The 14,454-nt window shown below is 38.3% G+C and overlaps 1 protein-coding gene across 1 annotated transcript; it reads left to right on the top strand.

Annotated features, from left to right (window-relative positions):
* Positions 1–98: 98 nt before the first annotated feature.
* Positions 99–12,791, top strand: LOC140239005 (allantoinase, mitochondrial-like). Its single transcript, XM_072318902.1, has 10 exons — positions 99–121; positions 2,212–2,374; positions 3,303–3,454; positions 3,762–3,876; positions 4,850–4,996; positions 5,814–5,968; positions 9,186–9,372; positions 9,861–9,999; positions 11,270–11,442; positions 12,268–12,791. Exons 2-10 carry the CDS (start codon positions 2,234–2,236, stop codon positions 12,466–12,468), a joined length of 1,410 nt encoding a protein of 469 aa, XP_072175003.1. The 5' UTR covers positions 99–121; positions 2,212–2,233; the 3' UTR covers positions 12,469–12,791.
* The last annotated feature ends 1,663 nt before the right edge of the window (positions 12,792–14,454 follow it).

Here is a 14,454-nt window from a genome sequence, read left to right as displayed (position 1 = left end):
TAGCATCAGCTGTACATGCGCCGCATGTATCAGTAATGCAAATGCAGCATGCATCCGTTTCCGTTCTATAGCCCGCACTTACAAAGCACAGATCAGCTCAGCCTGAACGCTTGTATTTCTGGTGAGTTGTCGATTATATTTTAGCATTCGCTGAACAAGGACATCGCCTCACTCATTAATGAAAAGCCGAACTAGTGTACTTTCACATCACCTCATGGTGGCTTTAGGAAGTCATTTTAACGGCCTGCAGTGAACATTGTGTGCATTCATCATAGCGACGCGATTGTTTTTATTTCAAGGTTCGCTGAATGATCCCACAACACGTACGTTCTGTCGTGTCGCGCGGGCCTACAGCGCCCCGGCGGCGCGGTGTTAGCAATGCTTGCAGCAGCAGCAGCAGCAGCAGCAGCAGCAGTCGTGTCAACAAAACCGAAGGTGAATAGGCGCAAGCAGTAGAGTGGACTGGAGAGTGTGTTTCGAAGAATCACTCGACCGATTATACACGTGATATGCAGTGTAAGCAGGGTCCCGGGAGGTTGGAAGAGAAGTACAGTGCTAAATGCAACATACCGCTGGATATAGACCCTACAAAAAGTATTGGAGTTCTATTTCTATACAAAACTGTAGGTCTAACATTGTTACCATTGGTTACAATGTAGCATAGCAGGTACCGTAATCATCGATCTGGATTATGGATGTAGGCCTAGGGCCTACATAATTATATTTAGCATGGTGGCGACTACTAGAAACACGTTCTTACTGCATGTGGAGTGAACCGAGTGAATTTCTCCCCCTTTAACATATTTCATTTTCACCTTGTCCTGTATTTGCATATTCATATGTTTTTTCGTGGACAATCTGCACACTCCACCAGATCTTATTATTTGGATGACAGCTAGTCCCCCCCCCCCCCAAATAAAAAGATGTTTTACTGCCTGTGCCTCTCTGCTTTGTGAAGACTGTACCAGTGCAGTACTACAGTAGGCCCTATCTACTTCTATATTCTTTGGTTTTAGTAGGGTAGAAGATGATATTGTTGGCCCCTATGATGGAATGAATGTCGCATCGATAATGTATGGCCGTAAAGTGCACAATTGTCGAATGATTAAGTACCGATATTGGTTTATTCTTGGGGAAATTTTACTAGCCTACATTATCAAAATTTAAAAAAACGACAACACCACACACACACACACACACAATCAAACAAACAAATCAGAGGACTACAAAATATGAATGATATAAATGAAATTTCCCTCATGGTCAATTTTCCTCATTGCAAAGATAGAGGGAAAGAAAGAGGGAGGGGGAGACCCGAAGAGAACTTCACATATTTTCACTTTTCCATAGCGTACGAGCACTTTACTTGCCTCTGCTAGAAAGCAGGGAAAATGCAATAATACAATCTTGTACAAATGTACTTGACTGAATGTGAAATCTTCATGAAAAATTACATTTTGTGGAATTGTCATATTTCCTTTGTTGTTGTCCATGCATGGCATCATAAACTGTTACATGTACTTTGTCTTCTTAAATCTTAATCTTATCCAGTGATGACAGCACCAAGTTAAATGTTAAATATTCTTAGAGTACCGTACCTGTACTTTTATTGTTCAATTTTCCTCAAACTTTCACTGATGAGTTCTACCAATAATAAAATAGTAATAAATTGCTGCTTTCACTCACCGTACATGTACAGTAGCCTACATTTGAGTTTTGTTTGAATACACATGAATATATCACAGACATGACAATGACATTTCAGACTGTCTCATTGTACACTCTTTATGTTCTGTCTTTGCCTTGACAACAAAGAAGAAGAAGCAGTCAACCACAAAAAAAAAAAAAAATAGAAAAGAAAAAAGGTAACAGCAATGCATGTTAAAACACTACACACATGTGATCTTGCTATGAATTGCAAAGAGGTCACATTTCAAAACAGACAAGTATGTAATATGTCATTACATTTCCCAATCAGACAGCCATGACCACTTAAAACATCCTATAAGTCTGTCACAGGTTTCACATTTTGGTCAGATTAAAAATGAAAGAAAGAAAGAAAACACACACACACAAACAAAAGTCTGATATTCATTACAACTGCACCTTTAGTAGCATTAAGGTACCTGTATCTAGTAGTATCAAGGTATTAAGAGCTATTTCTGGAGTTCAGTTCGGATATCTACCTTTAACTTTCTTCCATGTCAATAGTGTGCAATCACGCTAGACTACGATGGCCAGTATTCGTGTCAGGAGTCGAAGGGTTCTGCTTCCAGGAGGGAAGGAATGTCCAGCAGTAGTGGAGATCAAGAATGGAGTAATAGCGGCTATCCATCGGCAAAATTTAGACCAGGTGTCATGGGATCCACTTACGGTGAGTCTGAAAATGCAGTACCGGTATACAGTGTGAAAGTGACATTGTTCCCACAGAGAATCCATATTAGCAGTAAAAAGAAGGAAGAAACAGTTTTCTTTTGAGGGAGGTTTATTATGGCCTAGACACTCAACTGAAATGTATTTGTAGGGAAAGTGGAGTTTCCTCAGTCAGTTCTTGTCACTGTCATAGTAATTCTACATTTTGAACAAGATAAACCCAATCTTCATTAATCATACAGAAATGCCATGTGAGTAACACCATTGACAAAATACAGTGTGTAATGTAAATGTGAGTTTGGACTGCTGCTCTGTACTTGTGTTGCACAAGTGTGGGTTTTTAAATTGTTTTTTTTTTTTTTTTTGTAGCAAGTGTCTAAAACTGCAAAGCAATAATTACTCAAGTGCCTGGAATTACACCAGATACCGTAAATGTTGAAATATCCAATATTGAAAATATTGGTGAATCAAATGGGTAGGCTATAGTTGTATTTAAGGTATTCACTTATGTTATATTAGTAGAAGGGTAAAAAAGCATTTAAATTCAATTCTAGAAAACTAGTATTTATTTAATTTTTTTCCCCGCTAAGCATGTATGATGCACACCCATTTATACTACTGGAACCAGACCCCCCCCCCCCCCCCCCCTGCTAGTTGTTGGGGTAGTTGTCTTGAGGGGCAGTGGTCCTGGAGGGACATTGGTGTGGGGTTTGTTGTCCAGGGTTAATTGTCCGGAGGGTAATTGTTCATGGGATAGTTGTCCTAATAGGATCAAATGTTATTATTATAGTTTATATTAGAGAGCTGCTTTGTTGATTGAAAAAAAAAGCAATGGAAAAGATCAGATTGCATAGGCCTCCTTGGGTCAGTTTAATTTCTAACATCATCTGTTCTCCTCATCTGTCATGAAAATGGTGCTAATCTGAAAGGACCTTGATGCTGGCGAGAAACTGGTCATGCCGGGAGTGGTGGACAGCCATGTCCATGTCAACGAGCCTGGCCGCACCCAGTGGGAGGGCTACCAGACAGCCACCAGGGCAGCAGCAGCGGGCGGGGTCACAACTATCGTGGACATGCCTCTGTGAGTATCTGTCAGTGCGTGATCAAGTCGAAATAACAGAAGGACAATGCACACAATAAATGCATGATGAATATTAGCTGTCCCACACAACAATGAAACTTAATGGCGATGAATCTGTTAACTAAGAAGAACTCTGAAGTTCATGTGTCTAGGAATACTGTATGTAATGGGGAAACATGGAAATAGTCTGCTTTATTGCTATGGCAAGAATGTGCATGTGAATGTGCATGTCAGTCCTGCTGATCTATATTATGTGAGATCACTATGCAATCCATTGAAAATTCAACATATCTTTTTTTCCACCCAGGAACTGCATTCCTCCGACCACAACACTGGAAGCGTTTCATCTGAAGATGTCGCACGCCAAGACATCCTGCCACGTGGATGTAGCTTTCTGGGGTGGAGTCGTGCCAAAGAATCAGGTAAACACCATATTATGATGATTATAATGGTATTGATTACTGCTATTTCAACTACGTAACTGCTGCTGCTGGTGTCACTGCATCTGCTACAAGGGAACCTTGTTATGATGAGGACCTAAAAAGTTGACAATCACCTTGATGTATCGGGTGTCTCACTTTATCAGGGTTCAAAGACAAAGAAATAGAAAAAAGTTGGAACCTGCAAAAGCACCTTGTTATTCAAGAGAGGAATTAGTTTTATCCAACCTCATTGTTACGAGGTTCCACTGTACTACCAGTGATGCTGATACTGCTATTTCCTTTTCGCTCTGCCCTTGTTAGTGGCTTTCTGTTTTGCACACAACATTGATGTGGCTTTCTTTGTGTTTTTTTTTTTTTGTTTTGTTTTGTTTTGTTTTGAGATGATGGTCCTTAGGAAAAGAAAAATGAAATTCAACTCCATGATCAAATTGATTGTTTTAGATGGATCGGAATGAGACATCCAGTGGTAGTTGAGCAAAGATTTGTGGTTTTCCTGAGTCTAGTGCTTTCATGGCAAAATGGCATAGCAAACTTACTGTGAAGTAATGAAAATCACACTCTAGTGTCATTATTTTTCTGGCAATATTCTCATGTGGCTTGTGACACAGTTCCCAAGCAACTGTGTACAAGCTGTTATTTTCGCGTACAGATATTTTCATGAATGAGGAGATCACAGACATTTTCGAGAGATGTTGTTTTAGCGAATTGACACCGACGCTGTTGAAAATGCACTTGTACATTAGCGCATGGTGACCCTTATTTTGGCGTGTTGTTATATTTGGGACCCAACTGTAATTCACGAAATTCATGAAAATTAAACCCATGCGAAAATAACATCTTATACAGCTTATGTCAAGAAAAAATAGCTTATGTCAAGATTTTTGATGTGCAATGTGAACGACTGTATCACATCAGTGTCCTCATGTCCACTCTTCCCTCCCCCATCCCACAGTTGGAGTTGCGCCCCATGATTCGGGCAGGTATCGCCGGATTCAAGTGCTTCCTGATTCACAGCGGTGTGGACGAGTTCCCCCATGTCACTGAGCAGGATCTTCACCAGGCCTTGGAGCAGCTTCAAGGCACAAACAGTGTTCTCCTGGTGAGTAATGCAAGAGAAAGTGACATGTAAATGTGTTATAACCAGAAATATTGTCGGCATGAAATTTTCGCAAATCGGAGTCAACGGCCTTTTCTGCAGCATGGAATTTTCACAGATTACCTCGGACACTCATTGCATAAATGGTGTAGATAAGAACTTTTATGGCATTTTAGTTTCGCAAAGATTTCATGGACGTGAACATTTCACAGTAGATACTATGTAGATAAGTAGATATAGTAAATATATGGATAGATGGATGGAGAGATAGATAACTGTAGATGGAGAGACAGATTTTAAAAAGATGAATGAAGAGATTATGGATAGAAGTGTAGTGAATAGAAATGGATGGATAGATGGGTAGATCAGGAGTTAAATTGATGAATATAGAAAGACTGGCATTGATAGAGAGAGGGAGGAAGAGGTATGTTATAGACTTTGATACAGTTCTTGTGTCATATATCATCAAACCTGCTATAGTCTTAGTGGATTTGTATTATTAAACAACAGTGTTCCTTTGCTGTGTATGTATTGCATTTTGTATTGTCCGACACTCCAATACTGTGCTAAAGCCATGTTTTGCCAAATACTAGTATCGTAGGTTAAAAGAATCTATTTTGATAATTTCTGGTCTGCAAGAGCATTAATTCCTCTTTTCCAGCTGAACAGCCTCAAATGCAAGAGATTCAATATTCTTGTTGCAATGTAATGTATTTTGCATAATGTATTGTATACATCATTGGAAACTCTCAGAAAGCTGTCAATTCATGGGGTTTTTTTTGTTGTTGTTTATTTACTTTCTCCTTTGTGGTAACCCAAGTTCCATGCTGAAATGGAGTTGCCCAGTGAGTCTCAGAGTGGTGGACCTGAGCAGGTGGATGCCTCGTCTGATTATCAGGATTTCTTAGCGTCAAGACCGAAAGAGATGGAGAACAATGCCATTGAACTTGTAGCCAAGATGTGCCTTCAGTATAAGTGAGAACCCTTAGGGGCAATTCCACGGTAACTGACGTTATGCGTAAGGATTTTCATGAAATTGTTTACCTTGTAGTTGTGTGAATGAAAGCACCTGGGGCTTGCAATTGCAAAGGACATGGGAATTTATGGTGTAGATTTAAATGGAAATATCTCATGTCCCTGACTTTTAACCTTTGTGTGTTTAATATGGCAATACACTTAGGTTCTTAGGAACAGGTGTGCAAAATAATGTGCACTTTAGTTGTCTCCTTTTAGCACCATGCAAGTTTCAGTGAAGGCATGACGGTAACTGACGTTACGTAACTGACGTTACGCTTACATTTGCCATAGGGTTTGCATATGCAAAATCATGATTGGGAATAGCTTTGTGATTTTTCATAATTCTGACCATTCAGAATGATTTGTTTGATATGGAGTCATACCTTGGTTCATCAGTCATAAATACACAAATGAGATGAAACATTAGTCCATTTTCTTTGCGTTCTATGAAAACTTAAAGGTAAACATGTCAGTAACTGACGTTACACATACTTTGCCATGGGGTTTACAGAGAACTAATTTCTTTAACAGGTTATTATACTGCTGCAATATACCAGTATCAATCCCAAGCAACTACTTAGCAACAAATTAAAACAAAATCTAAAGACACAAATGGGTTGGGTCCTTAGGGGGCAACCCCCCCCCCCCCCCCATGCCATAACACAGTTGGGCAAAAATAAAGTAAATGCACAAGAGGATATTTCTTGACATTTGTCTTAAGATTGAATTCTAATTCAACACATTACACAGAGCCATTAATAGATTAAGCAGTTCCAAGTATAAATACATGCATAATTGACATGACTAAGGGTTTTTTTTTTGGTTTGTTTGTTTTATTTAATGAACAGGAAATTTTCTATAACTAGAGTGCTCCACCCATAGTACCTTTACACAAAACATGGATATTTTTTTGCTTGAAAAAAAAAATCAAAAAATCAAAATATATTTCAGGTCGTGGGGAAAACACACTTATCAACTCATAAATATGCATAAATATGTATGAAATCTATTGTGATATATTTCTTCTCCTTTTCTTTATTTTACTCCTTCTCCTTCAGGTATTGTTAGCCCCTGGCCATTATAAAAAAAAAGGTCTCCATCATCAATCTAAATGAAAAGTGTAGCACTTTTAATATTTCTCTGTGAAGAAGAAAAATAAATGCTTTTTTGGTCAAAAGAGCATTATTGGTTAATTCCTTGCTTGAAGTAATTTAACTGTTTTTCTTTTCCTTTACACTGATATATCACGGCTTGCAAATACATTCCAGATACCAAGAAATCAGACTTTGCAACGAAAGAATTCTAAGATCAATATTAAAAAAAAATCTTCCTGTTCATAATTATCATGTATTGTATTACAAAATGTCCCTGCATGAACAGAATAAAGTAATCAACAAATACACACTGTATGAACAATTTTTTTTGAAACCCTAGAATCCCCTCTCACTTTGAGCAACATCAGTGTTAAGTTTCAAACAGTAATGAGTACATGCCTTACGTACCATAATACAAGATGCGCCATGTTAACTACACCACACATTTAAGTGCAAGAGAAGAAATATCTGTTTGTGCATTTGCCTTGAGGTAGAAACTTCACTAAGTTTCCAGAAAAAAAAAAGAAAAATGCTGGCAAAAGCAAACATTGGTGAAGATTTTAGCTGTTGGTATAAAGCTGTGCACAAGTTTGCACGTTAACCACCTTTTCTCTAAAAAACAATCATGTCACTGATTAGGCCTACAAACTTTGGTAGCTTTATCATCCCATAGGACTGGGAATGTACTAATTTGAGTGCATATACTGCATGTGGCAAACTAAACTTCCAGATGATTTAGCCTTAAACTTGTGCTGAATCAAAAATCGAAAGCTCAAGCCCCCTTCCCCCCCCCCCCAAAAAAAAAAAAAAGAAAAAAGAAAAGATAATCATGGTAAATGAATGAATAAATAAATTTAGAAATAAAATAAAATGGAAAAAATATATTCATGGACATACCATGGTAATGACATCATTCCCTATGAAAGGGATTGCTGCTCTTTGTTGTAAGTTGACTTCCCAGATGTATTGAAATGGCCAAGAGTCAAAAATTTTGCCTCAGTTATAATTACTGTCATGGTAACTGACGTTACATACTCATGTATGACGTTTCGGTAACTGACGTTACACATTTTGTAGTGATCATTTTGACTCTCCAGTATGCCAAGTATCCTTATTTCTGGTATTGAAATGAAGGCATATGGGCATACATTAGAAATCCCAAGTTACATCATAAAGCTCACTTTCTTTGATGAATAAAGTTAAAAATTCCTTGTTTTTGGTAACTGACGTTACATCCATCATTGTCAAAGTAATTAAAAGTTTTTATCAAATTCTTTAAAGCAACCAGCTTTTTTCTCTATTGTGTGGTAAAAGACTTCTCTGGTAACTGCATACATATAAAAGATTGTTGTTTAGAGTACTAATAAAGTGGATATACAGAGAGTAAGTTATGCCACAATCCACTCTTTTCACCATTGAGTTATAGGCATATTTTGGCAGCCATTTTGAAAATCAAAATGGCCACTTTTATTGAAAAACATAATGATTCTTAAAACTTCAACTCAAGTACTGTCTGAAAATGTATGGTGTTTGAAACAAATAATATCATTTTGAATTTTTGGCACCTGTGTCCTAGTTACCGTGGAATTGCCCTTAGGGGCATTTGATTTCATCTTCAATGTAAAACCCACTTGCACCCTTTCCCAGGGCAACTGAAAAGCAGTGTTTGGCAAGCATTATGAAAAGAATGCTTGCCTGTCAAAGTGCAATCGATGATGCACCATGGTAAAAATTGGGGCCTTTAATTGAGAGGGCAAAGTAAATGCATTCGTAAAGTCAAGACAGAATTTTAAAGTTTCACAATTTCATAAAAACAGGAATGCCCACATGCTTTACAATGTATAGCCACATATTCAGCAAATCTTATTGGGACTTCTTGACAATTTCATGTGTGGTAAAAGTCATGACTATGGAGCACAGTATCATCACGTACGTGTACCTTGTTCATGTACTGTGTACTGCATGCCGGTACATGCATGTACAAATCTATGTTATCTTTATCACATGAGGTCCTCTTGCTCCATAATCATCTTGTACATTCACTCATCAATCAAATGTGGCACTTGATGTAATTCACCCAGAGTACCCTGCCACATCGTCCACTTGTCTTCCGCTGATGCGCTCCCCATCATCCGTGACGCCCGTCGCCGTGGCGCACCCCTGACGGTGGAGACCTGTCACCATTACCTCTCCCTCAACTCGGATGATGTACCCCAGGGAGCAACCCACTTCAAATGTTGCCCGCCGATTAGGCAGAAGAACAACCAGGTAACTGACAAGTCCCACAGTATGGGAAAGGGATAATGATGTCCAGCTATGTTGCTACCTCAACAACAAAAACAAAAATGATACTAATTCACCCCAAAATAGAAATATAGCCCTAGCTATTGTGCTTGATTTGTTTGTTTTGTTGTTGTTGTTTTTTAGGTGGTCATGCATGAGCAAAGTGTGGTTTTAAAGTATATCTATTTTATTGTGAGAAATTCAAATATTCCATGAATTTCCTGGCATTAATTGTTATGCAATGCTGGAGCTATGTTATTTCTGAGATAAAACCAGATTTTTGTAGTTCCGTATGAATGTTTTACATAACCATGGCTCATGTATGAACTATGATTGCAGCCTTCAACAAACAGATTTGTTCAATTCCACTTCCAGCTGTGTGGGAAGAGATGGCTGTCACCTCTAACAACACATGATTCAGTTACCCTGGAAGTTGTTTCCCTTTTCCAACATGTTTTTTCCCCCACCTCCAGGAAGTGCTGTGGCAGGCGCTGAAAGACGGAGATATCGACATGGTGGTATCGGACCACTCGCCATGCACCCCGGAACTCAAGGTGCTCGAGGAAGGGGACTTTATGAAGGCCTGGGGTGGCATATCGTCCTTGCAGTTCGGTGAGGCTTGTGTCTGTCTAGTGGCCCTCTTTTTCACTCAGAGATTTTTGCCATCAATTTTTCCCTCCACATACTCATGCTCCCAGTTCTAACTTGCCAAGCTGTCTTGGTTGCATGCAGTTAATCTCCCCACCAGAAAAAAGAAAAAGAAAAAAAAAAAATAACAGAGATGAGTAAATACACACCATTACAAACAAACCAAATAAAATCACAAACAAAATTAAACTCTTGAAATCAGATGAGATAGCCTTACCCTCTCACAGTATAATGATGCCTCAGAAAAGCCTTTGTGATAGAATAGGGATTAATGAGATCTCAGATTAATAGGATTAAGTTATCCTTGCTCACTGACAGTTACCCAATAATGTCTGGATGTTGGAGCAGATAAATGAAAGAAGCAAACCAGGAGGATGTGCAAATTGGTACAAAGAGTGCAATAAGGGCTACGACATAGCCATCAATGTGTGGTGGAGAAACAGCTTGTGTCATTGTTTTCAGCAATAACTGTTCCCTATGGACTTAAAGATACAAAATGTCAGCTGTTTGTATTGTACCTCCAGCACGTTGCTGATGTGGAGTCTTTAGGCATTATTATGTTTTGAGGGTGCCTGCCCAGATAGTCTCCCGGATTCTGCAGGAGTCTCCCTGAAAATGTCAAAATCTGTTCATGACTTGATACCAGAATATTAAAATCCCCCTGATTTTGGAATTATTTTCACCCACTGAAATGAATGTAACACACAGATACATTGTATCTCCCTGATTGTTGCATGGAATCTCCCTGATTTGTATGTGGGAATGTTGGCAGACCTGCCTGCCTGTAAGATCTCCCGCTAGTGCTGCATTGCTTCCATGACCTAACTGTATATGTAACCCGTTCTGTGTGAGGGACTTCTGACAGTGTGTACAACGCTGTGGAGATTTTTTTTTTTGTTTTGTTTTGTTTTATTTTTGTGTGTGTGAGTCAGTTGGCTCTCAAAACTCACATAGGGTTTATATTTGATGCTTTGTATCTCCATGATAGAAGTGTTATTGCACCTAAGGTGCAATTCAACTCAATCTTATAAAGTAAGGTCCTTACTTTATAAGACTGAGTTGAATCACATTTTTTGTGTCAAAAGGTTAAAAAGTTTGAAGCAAATATCCTGCATTTACATTTCCTAAGTGCATCGCATTGTCTGAGGATCATTTTTTGCAACAAGATACACTGTAAAAGCACTTTGCAGTGAATGGAGCATTATTAAGATTTTTATACATGTATCTTGACTAGGTCTGTCTCTCTTCTGGACGGGTGCCAAAAAGAACGGCATGGGGCTACAAGACATGGTCAGCTTGATGTGTGAGCGTACTGCTTTGCTGGCTGGATTGTCACACCGGAAGGGCGCCCTCAAAGTTGGCATGGACGGTGACATCGTTATCTGGGATCCAGAGTCTACGATCACAGTAAGCCTAGCTCATTGTCACCTTTCATTACACTGTGAAATGGTGTGGAGGGTGTGGGCAAATGGTTTAGTTAGTTTTGTTGTGTATATCATTACACCATGGAGTTGCTCTGCTCGTGGCTATAAAGTCAAAACTTCTTGCTAGATTTTACAATGATTTTGGTCTTATTACCAGAATGGTATGGAAAATTGATCATATGCTTGATGAGTCAAATGCTAACCCACTGAAAGTAATGCTAAATTGTACACTCTTTTTATTCATATTCTTGGAAATAGCACATGTTGATATATGTCCAAGATCAATGTAGTAATCTAAGATTGTTCACTTAAAGATTGTGTTCAAAATGAAATGTACTGACTGAAATCACAAGACATTTTCACAAGAAGTGTACAGGTATACTCCTCCACCAAAATTGATATTTTATTGAATATATCAAAGGCTCTTCCCATCTAGAGAAAGTTTTAGCATCCATTTTGGTAATTTTGATACCCTGTGTTTACATACTTGCAAACTTTGATATCACTGTACAATATGTATTATAGTTTTGCTTCCAAACTTTTGCCTCTGCCACCCTAAATATTAACCATTCACAGGTATGAATTTCAATGCTAAAAGATTTTTGTAGATCCTTCATACAAAGGGAGCCTGATACTGAGCTACTGCAGGTGTTTGCAAAATTCATAGTAATCAAAGATGTCTTGACCACAGACTATGCAGTCAGCCACCTATCAAGTGTTGTATACTGTATTTTTTTTAATACCTTCTGTTACTAAATCTGGTTTTGTCATTTGTGTGATTTTTTTTTTTTTTTTGTCGTCTCTGTAGATTCAGCCTGAGAATGTTCACCACCGCCACAAGGTGACTCCATACAGTGGGTTCACCCTACAGGGAGCAGTCCACACGACCATCGTACGAGGACAGGTGGTGTATCAGGCAGGGTCCTTCAGTGAGCAGCCCAAGGGTTCACTGCTCCTCTGTGACGCAGACCAAAGGAGGGGCCCGCCCAGGGCCGACTCCCACCTCTGAGCCCTGCCCATTGACAGTCCAGCCCATTCAACTTACGTTTACACCCACCGCAATCATCATGTCAGCAAAGCTTTGATGCTGTGCAGACACAATGGTAATTTTAGCCTAATAGAGAAAAGCATGATGGCTATGGTCATGACGATGATACACAAAGGTGGTTATCATAATGAAGGTGATGATGAAGATGGTGGTGACACTGATGAGCATAATGGAATTTTTCGAAAGAGGACTTAATGAATATGATACAGTTCTGACTTAAGAGTCGCAGGCATTGTTAGGCAAAATAAAGCTTAAAAGGGGCATTAACGTTAGCAGTTCGGAGAGTACAGGAAATAGAAAACACAGAGTAAACTAAATGTGCATTCTAAAGTTGCATAAAAGGTCTGTTAAACGAGATAGCTAAGCTGCTAATATAAAAAATGAATAATATAAAAAATAAATACTCTCTAAGTCATCGAAATACTGCATCATTTATGATGTGATGATATTATGCGAAATGTACAGTGTGAAGGGCACGGAAGGGAAAAAACCTGTTCTGATGAATTGCTTGGGGCTCACAATATGCACCTAGGCAGTGAGTTATGAGATAGTATTTTGTAAAGTGCCAACTTCCAGTTGTTTCTGGGTGTGTTGTATGGGTTATTGTAAAAATGTGAGCCACATGATCCAACCCTTGTGATTCATGCCAACTTGCTAACAAGCAGGAATGAACCATGCAAAAAGTTGATTGTATAATGAAATTTTGTATTCTTCATTTCGCGGTGGTGGACTAGAATTATAGTCTTTTATTTATTGATGAGGCTTGTGTAGATACCTTTGATATAATGGGAGCATAAGAATAACTGGGATGGTTATAAAAGAATTTTTCACTATTGGTCATTCAATTTAATTCAAATAATTTTATTGCCATATGAAGTAATACAACGTATTGTACATAATACTTTCATGAGTACAGAATATTTTAAGGAATTTTTAAGGAATCCCACAAGGCGTAACTAATCATTGTAAACAATTATAGTAATACCAAATTTGCATTTCGATAAATAAACAAGTAAATAAATACAATTTTATTTCTGACAGTATATGGAAAAGAGGAATTCACAAGAGAAGCATAGCTTGTAAGTTTTGTGAATTACTCTCTAAATTTTTTGGATTCATCATTTCAATACTACCTCATTATATTGAAAATATGCCGTACAGTAAAGCAAGAAATTTTGGTGGTGTGGAATTTTCGCGAATTGGATCCGACAGCCTTTTTCGCAGCATGAAATGTTTGCGAATTGCTACTGGCATCAAATGCATTTTAATTTAGACAGGAACTTTTGCATGCAATTTAATTTTGCAAGTCTTGGGTGTCACGAAATTTGCAAAATTAAAATGCACACAAAAACTTCTGGTTTACAGCTGTAATTGGTGTACATTGTAACAAGAATGCCCTGTATTCTGCATGTACGGTATGTGTTTGCATGTGTGTGTGTGTGTGTGTCGGATTTATGCTTATTATGTGGGTGTGCAAGAAATGCACCAGGGTAGGGGCAGACAGAGATCACTATAGGACAATTGTTTCAGTATTTACGTTTTGCCATTTAGAATACATTAATTATCAAAGAATTCTTGATTATGGAATTTAATGTGCAATTGAAATTTCAACATAATTTTATGAAGACTATTTTAGGTCAGTAACCATACTCAAATACCGTGACAAAAATTTTACCACAGACACAAATCATAGTCCTAGTCATGATCATGTGCAGATCCTCTGGTTCTGTCAGACGACACTGGGATATTGCCGTTGCACTTCTACCAAAGGCCGACCTACTGTGTACATACATGTTCACTTGTGACGTGACATGTGAATATGAATTTGCATACATGTATGTGTCGATATACCTCATATACATTTAATTTTGTGCCATTATCTATTGTCAAGTTCTTGAGTATTTACAGCTGTTTGATATGCATTACAATGCAAGTAAACCAAGGAAA

The sequence above is a fragment of the Diadema setosum genome, chromosome 15 (genome assembly GCF_964275005.1).
Source record: "Diadema setosum chromosome 15, eeDiaSeto1, whole genome shotgun sequence".
Lineage (NCBI taxonomy): Eukaryota > Metazoa > Echinodermata > Echinoidea > Diadematoida > Diadematidae > Diadema > Diadema setosum.
Note: the sequence above shows the minus strand (reverse complement) of the source record. Positions and strands in the feature narration are given on the sequence as shown.

Bases quoted from the DNA above. Each gene is read 5' to 3' on its own strand.
- LOC140239005 (XM_072318902.1), top strand. From the start codon at position 2,234: ATGGCCAGTATTCGTGTCAGGAGTCGAAGGGTTCTGCTTCCAGGAGGG. The intron at 9,373-9,860 runs GTAACTGACAAG...CCCCACCTCCAG, and splicing joins TTAGGCAGAAGAACAACCAG to GAAGTGCTGTGGCAGGCGCT. The intron at 10,000-11,269 runs GTGAGGCTTGTG...TATCTTGACTAG, and splicing joins CATATCGTCCTTGCAGTTCG to GTCTGTCTCTCTTCTGGACG.